The 13,730-nt window shown below is 39.6% G+C and overlaps 1 protein-coding gene across 3 annotated transcripts in view; it reads left to right on the plus strand.

The window, feature by feature from the left end:
• The window catches only part of CNOT6L (CCR4-NOT transcription complex subunit 6 like), a 100,229-nt gene that overhangs the window by 26,563 nt on the left and 59,936 nt on the right, over nt 1-13,730 (plus strand). For all 3 annotated transcript variants that reach the window (XM_079769650.1, XM_079769649.1, XM_079769651.1), the window contains exons 2-4: nt 3,742-3,863; nt 9,554-9,740; nt 11,823-11,908. In XM_079769650.1, the coding sequence (XP_079625776.1) occupies nt 3,752-3,863; nt 9,554-9,740; nt 11,823-11,908 (385 nt within the window). In that variant the 5' untranslated portion in view covers nt 3,742-3,751. The remainder of the gene's footprint in view (nt 1-3,741; nt 3,864-9,553; nt 9,741-11,822; nt 11,909-13,730) is intronic.

The raw sequence follows: 13,730 nt of genomic DNA on the forward strand, positions 1-13,730 counted from the left end.
AAAGATAAATTTTTTTTTTAAAGAAGGAAACATGCCATCTAGTGAGAGCCCATGATTAAAATAGCTAAATTAGCTCTAGTTGGTTTGGTTTAGTTGATAGAGTGTCAGCCTGAGGACTGAAGGGTTCCGGGTTCAATTCCGGTCAAGGGCACATACCTCGGTTGCAGGCGGGCCCTGGTAGGGGTGCGTGCAGGAGGCAACCAATCGATGTGTTCCTCTCACACTGATATTTGTCTTTCCCTCTGTCTTTCATTCTCTCTAAAAATCAATGGAAAAATATCCTCAGGTGAGGATTTAAAAAAAAGCTGCCAAATTAGGTTGACCTCTAATCCTATGCTGCTTTATGCTTTATAAAAAGGATCTAAAGTTACTGAAACATATGTTTTTGCAAATTTTGTAGTGTGCTTTTTACCCATCCTCATTGTAGGTAATGGATTTGGTAGCTAGCATGTCTTTGGATTTGGATCTGTTTGATTTAGCTTTGATCTTGTGTTTTTGTAGACTCTTATAATGCAGAAATACCCACAGAGAGATACATGTGCTTTATGGTGCACAGTAGAAATTTTGAAAACATGGTTATCTAAAAATTTTCTTTTCAGAAGTATTTTGCATAGGCTAAATGTGTTAGAAATCAAGTTTTTCCCATGTGGAAAATGATCTTCTTTGTGCTATTTGAAGGTATGGGCGTTATGGTAAATAAAATATAGTTTAGTATCACCCAAGTTATATAATAAAATTAAAACAGAAAAGTTTAACATGGAAACTTGGAAGCTAATTACTGTTAACAGATGAACAAATCTGGAAAACTTTCTCTTTGCCTTAAGGGGGAAAATCAACTATTTTACCTTTAGAAATAAAAGGACAATTTATGGTATGGGAAACTTTGTACTCTTATAAACTAGCTTTGATTTCTTGAAACATGATAGAATACCTGTAATTTTTTCTCTCTCTATGTGTAACAAATTTCAGACCCCCTGAAAATAACTCTTCCATTGAGATATAAATTCTGAATTCTACTTAAAAACACTCCCAGATTTAGACACTTGGTTTTGGTGTGTATATGTTTGTGTGTGTATGTTAAAAATATGAGCAAAGAGTCAACTGTAAATACTATAAGGCAGTTTACTAATAACATGTGGGAGTTTAATTAGGTTTAGGACTTTGTTATTTACTATTCTTGTTAGATCTGAACTGAATTTTTTCCCCCTACCAATTACCAAGCAGTAATTCTTTTGTTGGACCCCTGAAACAATTACTTTTAGGACCATTTGTCATCTGTTTCATACATGCATACTAGTGGAATTTTATGCTTCATTGGTCATTACTTTTGATTGTTCTGTGATTATTTAATTAATACATGAAGACTGTATGGTAGTTTCAATTAGGGTCGTCATGTAACTCATCATTCAAATTGGATACTTTTGAGAGTGAAAAGGGCTGATATTAATTATCTAAGAACAACAGATATAAACCAAGACTGGCCCACGCAAACCCAAGACACATGATCATCCTGATTAGTAAGCTTTTGATTGCAAGTAACAGGAAACACAACTCAAACTAGTTCAAACAAATGAAATGTATTGGCTTGTGTACCCAAAAAGTCCAGCATTTGGAAGTGCTACAGGTACGGATTGGTGAGGAATCTGGCTTTCTTTTTATATTTTCTGGACTCTTAACTCAATGGTTCCTAATTTGATTTTTAAGGAGGGCAATTTGAGAATGAGTTATTAACTGATTTTTTTTTTTTTTTGCATTTGTTATGGTTCTAGGGGCCTCATATACAGTATATAAATTATGACATGTTCTTTTATTTTTCATGGATTTTTCTCTTCTTTGTAAGCTTGTTTAGACCAAGTTAATGGCTTTTTAGGCTTCCTTGTAAATAGGAGTCCACTTTTTGAATAATAAGAATTATATGTCACAGCGGAGAGCATGGATGCTTAGATGGGGCATGGCCAAAAAAAGGTTGGGAACCACTGCTCTAACTTCTATGGCTGACGTCCCTTATAGTTGTTGGGATGGCTGCCAATAGCAATTTAGGATATATTCTCCTTTATTTATAACTAGAGGCCCGGTGCATGAAATTCGTGCACAGGGGGTGGGGTGTGTCACTCAGCCCAGCCTGCAGCCTCTCCAATCTGCCAGCCTGTTTGCCCCCAACTTCCCTCCTCTGCTGGCCTGGTCACCCCTAACTGCCCTCCCCTGCAGGCTTGATCACCCCCAACTGCCCTCCCTTGCAGGCCTGGTCCCTCCCAACTGCCCTCCCCTGCTGGCCATCTTGTGGTGGCCATCTTGTGTCCACATGGGGGCAGGATCTTTGACCACATGGGGGCAGCTATATTGTGTGTTGCAGTGATGATCAATCTGCATATTACTCTTTTATTAGATAGGATAGAGGCCTGGTGCATGGGAGGGGGCCAGCTGGTTGGCCCTGAAGTGTGTCCCAGATCAGGGTGGGGATTCCCTTGGGGCGTGGGGCAGCCTGGGCGTGGGGCCTGTGGTGGTTTGTAGGCTGGCCCTGCCCCCCGGCGACCCAAGCGGAGGCCCTGGTATCTGGGATATATTTATCTTCTACAATTGAAACTTTGTAGCCTGTAGTGGAGGCCTAGGCCAGCCAGACAGGTGAAAAGCTTGGCTCCATCTCTGGGGCAACCCTAGCTTGCTCTCTCCAGCTCCGTGTCTGCCGCCATTTTTGTTAGGATTTATCTTCTACAATTGAAACTTTGTAGCCTTAAGTGGAGGCCTGGGCCGGCCAGGGTGTGCGGAAAGCTTGACTTCCTCTGTCGCCAGGGAAACCCAAGCCTCCCTCCTGCTCGCTCAGTGGCTGCAGCCATCTTGGTTGGGTTAATTTGCATAATCACTCCTGATTGGCTGGTGGGTGTGGCTGGTGGGCGTGGTTTGTGGTGTAGCAGAGTGGTGGTTAATTACTCTTTTATTAGATAGGATCAGCAGAAGAGAGGGGACATCTATAATACTTTCAGCAATAAAGATATAACATATTTATTCTCCCATTATATAACATATAATTCTTTAACATATAAGAATTTTAAACTCTGTGATTGTTAGATATGTCTCAGCTAATCTATGTGTCTAGGGCAGTGGTCAGCAAACTCATTAGTCAACAGAGCCAAATATCAACAGTATAACGATTGAAATTTCTTTTGAGAGCCAAATTTTTTAAACTTAAACTTCTTCTAATGCCACTTCTTCAAAATAGACTCGCCCAGGCCGTGGTATTTTGGGGAAGAGCCATACTCAAGGGGCCAAAGAACCGCATGTGTCTCGCAAGCCGCAGTTTGCCGACCACGGGCATAGGGGAATGTCATGTGTTGATTGTCTTAGATATGGGATATCTGAATATCACTGAGGCAAAGAGGATGGGATTACCCTGGTTCTCTTGGACTAGTCAAGAGTCCATTCAGAAAATTGGTGTAGGATCAGTCTGTCACGGAAAGCAAGGAAGCTAAATGAAGGGGAATGGATGGAATGAATGTTTGGGAAGCAACTACAATGTTCATTGTGAAGTTCAGTGTCATTTCTTGTTTGAATTTCCCCTGACACACCTTTTGCTAGTTCCTGCAAGAGCCTAGCATACTTCAGAGGTATTTTTCTTTTAGTGAGAATTTATGGTATAAAATCACTTAGTAACCTGGCAAAGGGAGACAAAAAGAAAACTTACCCATTTTTCTCTTTTTTCTTATAAGACTCTAATGATTTTTTTTTTTTTTTTTTTTTTTACAGACTAATAGGGATGCCAAAGGAAAAATATGATCCTCCAGATCCTCGCAAAATTTATACCATCATGTCAGCAGAGGAGGTAGCCAATGGGAAAAAATCTCACTGGGCAGAATTAGAAATCTCGGGTGAGTGGAATCTGAAGCATTTAATTTAGGGTATAATAGCAATAATGAACAAGAGTTGAGTATTGTTATATTTATTTCTTTGTTGTACATTTTTAATTAGATGAACTAATCAAGAAAATATACACTGAAATACTAATGTTTAATTTATCTATTTTACCTATAACTAAATATATTTGTTCATATCCTTTCTTTTGAGATTAGTATCTTGAGCCAGAGTTGACATCTGGAATTGAAGACATTGGGAGTTCAGTTTCTTTCTTTCTTTCTTTCTTTTTTTTTGCTTACACTTATTTATTTACCGTACTTTCCGGCGTATAATACGACTGAGCATATAAGATTTTCCTGGGTTAAAAAGTCGTTTCATACGCCAGAAAATACAGTATATTGGACTATATTGATGGGATTAGATGTAATGGATTAGATATATTGGACTACCGTATTTTCCGGCGTATAAGACGACTTTTTAACCCAGGAAAATCTTATACGCCCTGTCGTCTTATACGCCGGAAAATACGGTATTTATTTATTTTTTTAAATTTAATCTTTATTGTTCAGATTATTACAGTTGTTCCTCTTTTTTCCCCTCATAGCTCCCCTCCACCTGGTTCCCACCCCACCCTCTCCCCTTACCTCCCCCCCGCCACTGTCCTCATCCATAGGTATACGATTTTTGTCCAGTCTCTTCCCGCACCCCCAACACTCCTTTCCCCCTGGAATTTTCAGTCCACTCTCTTTCTATGCCCCTGATTCTTTTATATTCACCAGTTTATTCTGTTCATCTGATTTTTAATTCACTTGATTTTTAGATTCACTTGTTGATAGATATTATTTGTTGTTCATAATTTTTATCTTTACCTTTTTCTTCTTCCTCTTCTTAAAGAATACCTTTCAGCATTTCATATAATTCTGGTTTGGTGGTGATGAACTCCTTTAACTTTTTCTTATCTGTGAAGCTCTTTATCTGCCCTTCAATTCTGAATGATAGTTTTTCTGGGTAGAGTAATCTTGGTTGTAGGTTCTTGCTATTCATCACTTTGAATATTTCTTGCCACTTGCGTCTGGCCTGTATAGTTTCTGTTGAGAAATCAGCTGACAATCATATGGGTGCTCCCTTGTAGGCAACTAACTGTTTTTCTCTTGCTGCTTTTAATATTCTCTCTTTGTCTTTTGCTCTTGGCATTTTAATTATGATGTGTCTTGGTGTGGTCCTCTTTGGATTTCTTTTGTTTGGGGTTCTCTGCGCTTCCTGGACTTGTAAGTCTATTTCTTTCACCAGGTGGGGGAAGTTTTCAGTCATTAATTCTTCAAATAGGTTTTCAGTATCTTGCTCTCTCTCTTCTTCTGGCACCCCCATAATTCTGATGTTGGTATGCTTGAAGTTGTCCCAGAGGCTCCTTACACTGTCTTCAAATTTTTGGATTCTTTTTTTCTTTTTTCTTTTCCGGTTGAGTGTTTTTTGCTTCTTTGTATTTCAAATCTTTGACTTGTTCCTCTAGTCTGCTGTTGGGTCTCTGTATAATATTTTTTATTTCAGTCAGTGTATGCTTAATTTCTAGTTGGTCCTTTTTCATATCCTCGAGGGTCTCGCTAAATTTATCAGCCTTTTCTAGGAAATTCTTGTAAAACCTTATAACCGTGGTTTTGAACTCCATATCCAGTCATTTGTTTTCCTCCATTTCTTTCGTTTGTGATCTGTTTCTTTGTCTCCACATTTTCGCTGCTTCCCTGAGTTGGTAGGGTAGCTTTGTGTGCTAGGTGTCCTATAGGGCCCAATGGCTCAGCCTCCCCAGTTACCTGAGGTGGACACTCTTGGTGTACCCCTTTGTGGACTGTGTGTACATTCTTGTTGTAGTTAAGTCTTGATTGTTGTTGGTATCACTGGGAGGACTTGACCTCCAGTCCAATTGGCTGTGAGGATCAGCTGTGTCTACGATGGGAGAACTTCTGTGCTGTAGACAGCCTTATGAGACAAGATTTGCAAAATTACAAAAGCCTTTGTGCTTAGCTTGGATGGGGCAGAGTCTCAGGGGTGAACAGACAGTCTTGGCTTCCCATCAGCCATGCCCTATGAGGCCCCTGGGTCTCACTGTCCCTCGGTAATCACTGCAAGCACCTCTAAGAGTAAGCCGCCCTTGCCCTAGCCGGTTTGGCTCAGTGGATAGAGCGTCGGCCTGCGGGCTCAGGGGTCCCGGGTTTGATTCCAGTCAGTGGCATGTGCCTTGGTTGTGGGCATGTCCCTAGTGGGGGGTTTGCAGGAGGCAGCTGGTCAATGTTTCTAACTCTGAAATGGTATCACAGCCCATTTGGAGGTATCCCTCTCCCTTCCTCTCTGTAGAAAATCAATAAGATATATTAAAAAAAAAAAAAAAAGTAAGCTGCCCTCGAGTTTCGCCCACTGCCAGACAGTCCAGTTTCTCCCCCAATGAATCTGGATTCCCAGATTCTCGCCTGGAACTGGAGTTCAGCGCAGTGGGGAGCTTCCATTTCCCAACCGCTAGCGAAAGACAGTGGTGCTATTAGCGCACTCATGCGCGCGCTTCCTGACCTCTGCCTTTCGCGGCTCCCCTGAGTTTCCGCCTGACAGTCCAGATCCCCCCCGTGTAAGTCTGGGTCCCCAGGGTCTCGCCTGGAACTGGGGTTCAGTGCAGTCGGAACTGGGGTTCAGTGCAGTCGGGAGCTTTTGTCTCCTTTCTGCTAGAGAAAGCCAGCCAGGCACTCAGCCTCCCGCGCGCGTGTCTCCGTACCTCAGCCTTTTGCAGCTCCTCTGATTCTCCGTGTGCTTTCCTCTTTCCTTCTAGTTGTAGAATTTCCACTCAGCCAGCTTTCCTGTGGTTTTGGATGATGTTCGTTTTATCTTTTAGTTGTAGTTTTGAAATTGTTGTGCGAGGCAGCAGTTTAGGTGTTTACCTATGTCACCATCTTGGTTTCTCCTACAGGGAGTTCAGTTTCTAAGTAAAATCAGATTTTTTAATATGATAGATTTTGTTTTGGCTATTGCAGAGTAATTTTTTTCTTATTTTTAACTTTTTTACTTTACTTTTTCCTGTACAGAGTAATTATTTTTGCAAATTGAAATCTTTGCCATTCTCCTATCATCTCAGAGTTGGCAGAGTAGGAAATCTAGAAGTTCTGTTTATTCTAACACATGTGATAACTGTGTTATATGACCTTACATATTTAGGATTTGGTAAAATTGAATAAGATTTCCAAAATCTTAACCCCAGTCTAATAATAAGAAACATAAGATAAACTCAATTCAAGGATATTCTTCAAAATACCTAACTGGTCCCCAAAATTGTCAAGGTCAGAAAAACAAGGAAAGACTGAGCAACTGTCATGGATAAGAAGAGACGAAGGAGACAGAATGACTAAATGCAAAATGGTATCTTGAATTAAATCTTGGAACACAGAAGTGTAAAAATGGGTTAAATCCAAATTAGCTTATTAATAGTAATGTACCAGTGTTAATTCCTAGTTTTGACGAATGTACCATGGTAATATAAGATATTAATATTAGGGGAAATTGGATGAGGGGTATACAAGAACTCTGTATTATTTCGGAACCTTTTATGTATATCTAAAATTATTAGTTACAGTTATAACTTTATTAAAAATAGAGTATGAGTACTGTTTTTCTTTTATGAATTGATATGCAATACAGATTATATAGGCTTTCATTTGGAAGAGTTAAACCAACGTTATAGTGTCAATAGCAAGAATCACCTTTGCAGTTAGCTAAAAAGGGAACTGGGTGAATAAGTGATGGAATAATCAGAAGAATGAATATGAGCAAATCCTATTAGGTTAACCTAGAGTTTCTCAAATTGGCATTGCTGACATGTAGGTCCAGACAGTTCTTTGTGTTTGGGGGCTATTGTTGTGCACTACAGGATGTGTAGCAGCTTTTCTGGCTCCTACCCACAAGTTGCCAGTAGCACTTCTCTAGTTTTTTTAAAATATATTTTTATTGATTTCAGAGAGGAAGGGAGAGGAGAGAATGATAGAAACATCAATGATGAGAGAGAATCATTGATTGGCTGCCTCCTGCACGCCCCCTACTGGGGATCGAGCACACAGCCTGGGCATGTGCCCTTGACCAGTATCGAACTTGGGACCCTTCAGTCCACAGGCTGACACTCTGTTCACTGAGCCAAACTGGCTGGGGCAGCACTTTCCTAGTTTTGAATACCAAAAATGTCTCCAGATTGCCGAAGTCACTTCAGGAGCAAAATTGCCCCTGGTTGAGAACCACTCCGTTAAATCCTGGGTAAAACTGAAATACACCAAAAAGAAACTCACTATAGACTGATTCATTTGCCTCTCAGCATAACCATTATTGCTTGTCTCATTTTCGGTTCCTATAAGTGTATTCCTAGTATCACATGAGCTCACTCATCTAGGGGAAAAGATGAACAACATAGACTGAAGAACAAGAACAGCATTGATCAGACTGTCATACCTCAGAGGGAAGGTAGGGGAGGGTGGGGACAAGGGAGATAGATCAACCAAAGGACTTGTGTGCTTGCATATGAGCCTAACCAGTGATCATGGACAACAGGGGCTGGGGGCATGCGTGTGGGGGGGTTTGGGATGGGAATGGGGGTGGTGATGACAAATATGTGATACCTTAATCAATAAAGTAATTAAAAAAAACAAAACTGAAATACATTTCTCTTGGGAACTTTGTTTCCCTATTAAAATGCAAAATCCTAGTTTGCATTTTAAGCCTGATTATAGATAGCGTGAAAAAACCCTGGACAGAAGATCTAAGTTTAAATTTACTGCTCATTAGCTACATAAAAAGTAACATTTCCCTTTTGAGATTTTGTCCTGCTCTACCTTCCACTGCTTTTTAAATAAAAATCAATTGTTTGAAAAGTGTTATATAATTAAATACCATTTTACTTTTGTAAAGTTTATAAAATAATCTTCATATAAATTGTTGAGATAATATTATATTTTATAGAAGATGAGGCGAGGTGATTTTTCCAGGCTTATGTAGCTAATAAATAGCAAAAATCAGGAATCTGAACCATGTCTTCTGACTTTCTAGTACAGGTTCCACCATAACTATAAGATGCTGACTATTTGTAAAACTTAATGTGTGACTATTTCCTTGAGTATGTTTACTTAATTGAAAATATTAAGCCGTAGTTAATGTATAATTGTGTCTTTTGGGGGTTAAATGGTTTTTCTGTTGGCTAATCTAAGGTTGGTCTACTCTATATCACAGTCATTACTCTTGTCTATTTAAGTTTGTAGACTAATTTGGGCCCTAGATATGGATAAACCATGCACTGTTAATTTTTATGGGGCATATGAGATATACTTTGTTTAGGAATATGACTAAAAAAAAAAAAATCATGATCTACCACAAATGCTCAATTCAACCAAGGCTTTTTACTCGAGACCATGTAATCAACCTGATTCCAAGGGTCTTCCCATTATTCCTCATCTCATTTAATACACAGAAGGTCCATGAGAAAGAATGATTGTCAGCTGAAAGTGGTCTGACATCTAAGAAGGGCCAGGTATGTTTGGAAGCAGTCAACTGGCATTAAATGCAAAATTTAAATGTCAAAGATACAATATTTGTATATATTTGCAGGCTCTTCTACCACTTTTTAGTTCTTGTAGTTCAGTCTTTTTCTTAGACCTAGAGTTTAATGCTTTAATATTTTGCCTTTTAGGTAGAGTGCGGAGCTTAAGTACATCACTTTGGTCATTGACGCACTTGACAGCGCTGCACCTAAATGACAATTTCCTTAGTCGCATTCCACCTGATATTGCCAAGCTTCATAATCTGGTTTACCTGGATCTGTCATCCAATAAACTCAGAAGTTTACCAGCAGAACTAGGAAACATGGTGTCTCTCAGGTGAGGAAATATTGTAGATATGATTCACAATATGAAATTCTAAATTTACCAAATTAGAAAATTATGGGATGTTACTTATCTTATAGTAGGATTTCCATGTGTGTTTCCAAGGTCAAATGATATAAATTGAACACAGTGCTTGCGTGGCCTCCCTTGAACATTTCTTTTCCTTCCTTTCAATTTGGAGGTTTCTGACTAGAAATGTGCTTGTATTACCAAGTTCTTTTCACAGACTTGAGGTAGGGTGGAAATACAATACTACGTCTGACTTTTGGCTCAAGTGTATGCTCATAAGGCTAATCCTACCTAATAATAGACAAATATGCAAATTGACCGTACCTTCGCTATGCCCGCGATTAGCCAGGAGGCGCGGGGGGGCGGGACTCGGGGTGGCCGGGGTGGCCGATTGGGCCGGCGGGACGCTGAGCTCCCGTCGCCAGTGGTGGCTCAAGCTCAGCGTCTGCGCCATGGCTGTGCTGCGGCACAGAAGGGGCCTCTGGGGCAGCGAGCTCACGTTCCACCGCGGACCATCAAAAGCGGGGGAGCTGGGTGCCTGTCTGCTCAGGCACCAGGCCTTTCAGAAGCCTCCGGCGGGGCGGAGGCTTCTGAAAGGCCTGGTGCACCAGTGGACAGGCACCCAGCTCCCCCGCTATCGAAAGCAAAAGTGTGGGAGCTGGGTGCCTGTCCACTCAGGCACCAGGCCTTTCAGAAGCCTCCAGCGCGGCGGAGGCTTCTGAAAGGCCTGGTGCACCAGCGATCAAAAGCAAAAGCGGGGGAGCTGGGTGCCTCCGCTCAGGCACCAGGCCTTTCAGAAGCCTTTGCCATGCCGGAGGCTTCTGAAAGGCCTGGTGCACCAGCAGACAGATACCCAGCTCCCCTGTGATTGAAAGCGAAAGCGTGGGAGCTGGATGCCTGTCCGCTCAGGCACCAGGCCTTTCAGAAGCCTCTGTCACACCGGAGGCTTCTGAAAGGCCTGGTGCACCAGCGGACAGGCACCCAGCTCCTCCGCGATCGAAAGCAAAAGTGTGAGAGCTGGGTGCCTGTCCACTCAGGCACCAGGCCTTTCAGAAGCCTTCGCCGCACCAGCGGACAGGCACCCAGCTTTCCCGTGATCGAAAGCGAAAGCGTGTAGGGGACCCTACACGTGCATGATTCAATCATGCACTGGGCCTCTAGTCAGAAATAATTGGGAAAATCTAATGTACTTATTAGTAAAACTTTTAGGAACATATCTCTGTTTCATATAAACTTCTGTATATATAAAAGCCTCATATGCAAAGTGTCCCCTTGGGAGTTCGACCAACCAGGAGTTCAGTCGCTCATTGTGATGTGTGCTGACCACCAGAGGGTGGCATGGAACGAAGGAGGCCCCAGTCGGCAGCCACTTAGGGACCCTACTGTGTATGGATTTCGTGCACTGGGCCTCTAGTTCTTACATAATAGAAATCCTTAAGGAAACGTTAAAACCTGATAAGTGGATTTATTTCTAGTCCTTCAGGGTTCTTTAAGAATTTCTCCATAGGAGAAAAATATGTAGAAATCTTAAGACCTTGAATAAATGTTCCCAATACAAACAAGGATTGCTTTTCTATATTGTTTATATGCTGAGTAGTAATTTAAAAGATTTTTGTCATATGTTTTAAAATGAAACATACTGTTTTAAAATCTTGTTTCTCACCATCCTCTTACTATATGATTATGGTTAAATCCTGAACTTTGTAAAAATTTTATTTTTTCTATGAATTAGACTAGGTTCAAGGATATCTGTTTGTCTTTGAACACTAAGAATATCTGTCACTGGCATTTGGATGAAAGAGAAAAGAGAGTAGATTTAGCCTGAAAATGATATACAATTCCTACACCTTTAATAATGAGTAAATTATAGAAACACTGTTAATAGTTGTGGCAATTACACATTTTGTAGTACTTTAATATTACACAACAGTTTTAGATAAGCATATAAAATGTGCCTTGAGTATATACAGAACTCATGGTATGTTAGAGGGAAGGTTAAGAAAGTAATTGTAGATATTAATAAAGCTTGATAAATTCAACTAAAACTTTTTTTTTTTTTTTAAACAGGGAATTGCTTTTAAATAACAATATGTTACGGGTTTTGCCTTATGAACTTGGTCGGCTCTTCCAGCTACAAACTCTAGGTTTGAAAGGTGAGTGATTTTTCTTTTTTTTTAATGTAGTATTAACACTCAGTATTGAGGTATACTGAGCCCTGTAAAGACCATTTAAATTACTAGGTTAGGTTTTAGTATAATTTTGAAAATGGGACTATTCTTTTTTTTGAAAGAAAAAAGTGGTTCTTTGATAGTGAATTGTGTTTCAGGATTTCAACATGCAGCCATCTTTTTAACAAACTTTTGTGGGGGAATGTTTTGTTTTTTTATTTTACCTTTAACTTTCTATAAAATGCTAAAATTTCTTAGAAGAGACATTTCAAATTAACAATAGTTTTTTTCTGTTTTTGTTTTTTTCTTCAATGACTTAATTAGCTGGAATATCCCATGTCCGGTATTAATAGAGTTCATAAAAATAGTATTAACATATTATATTATTGTAAGAGGGAAAACATTGTAACAGTAAAAATGAACTATACCTAGTGAGTATAATTATTCTAAATAAAATATATTAATCCAAAATACATGCTCCGCTTATAATTTTATCTCAAGATTAGCTTGGAAGGAAAGTTGTACTCAATTTACACAAATACTGAAATTTGTATAATTTTCTCTTATAACATAAGAAGAGGGGTTAATTTAAATTCAGAGGACTAAATACAGATGTACTGTATTGGTTAAACATTTTATTCTGTGCTCTTGAGGAATAAACATTAATTAAAGCCATATAAAGTATACACTTTCATGTATTTTGTTTTCCTCCTTCAGAGATTGAGTGTCCATGAACATGTTTTGTTTGCATTTGTTTATATCGTATAATGGAGCATTAAAAAGAGAAACTTGAATAAGAGTGAAAAGAATGTTGACATTATTGGTTGAAATGACAGAAAAGGCTTCTTTATACAGTTAACCCTTTATAAGTTATATAATTATATGAATGGTTAAGTCTTAGTTTTTAGTTTCTCTCTAGGATATTTTGGATTTTTAAAATTATGTATGAAGTGGAAAAATATTTTCTTTGAGAATTAATCCAAGGCATGTGAAATTTAACTGTTGGGATATTTTACCTAATTCTATATATGCTATAAATTATTTTTATAAATATGGTTAAAACGGCCATCCAGCTAGAGTTGGAGTAGAAGCAGGTCTGTTCCTTACTAAAAATAATTATGGAATGGTTGTCATTCTTTTATAATCTTAGATTCTAGAAGTATGAAATTCATACTTTTATACTGACTATAGTCAGTATAATGATAATGATAAATGAATAATTTACTATTGAGCCCAGTGGACTCACCCTTTGTACTGCATTTAACATTCTTGAAAAAGCACGTATTACATATACTGTTTCATAACTCTAGTCCATGCTATCTCATATATAGACATGTTCCCAGAAAATTTATATTAAGTATCAACTGAATGAATCATTCTGAATATCTATTATCTTCTTAGTCCTTTATTCTATTTTACTGGTTAAAATGTTAGTCTTCTAAATTACAGTAGCCTTTATCTGCAGGAGGTATGTTCTAAGATCCCCCCAATGGGGATGCCTGAAACCAATGATAATACCAAACCCTATATATACACTATTTTTTCCTATCATAATAATAAAAGGCTAATATGCAAATGGTCATCATGCTGTGACGCTGTAGCGACCGATCAGCAGGGACCTGAGGCTGCATGGTGCCTGGCCAGGCCAGGGGACCTGAGGCTGCACCCCGGCACCCGGCAAGGCTTGACGGGAGACCTGAGGCCACGCCCCCCACCCGGCGGAGCTTGATGGGGGTGGGGCCAGCCAGGTCTGAGTCTCGCCCATTGGGGGTGGGGCTGGCTGGGTCTCAGTCTGGGGTGGTACTGA

The sequence above is a fragment of the Cnephaeus nilssonii genome, assembly GCF_951640355.1.
Source record: "Cnephaeus nilssonii genome assembly, chromosome: 1".
NCBI classification, from domain to species: Eukaryota; Metazoa; Chordata; class Mammalia; order Chiroptera; family Vespertilionidae; genus Cnephaeus; species Cnephaeus nilssonii.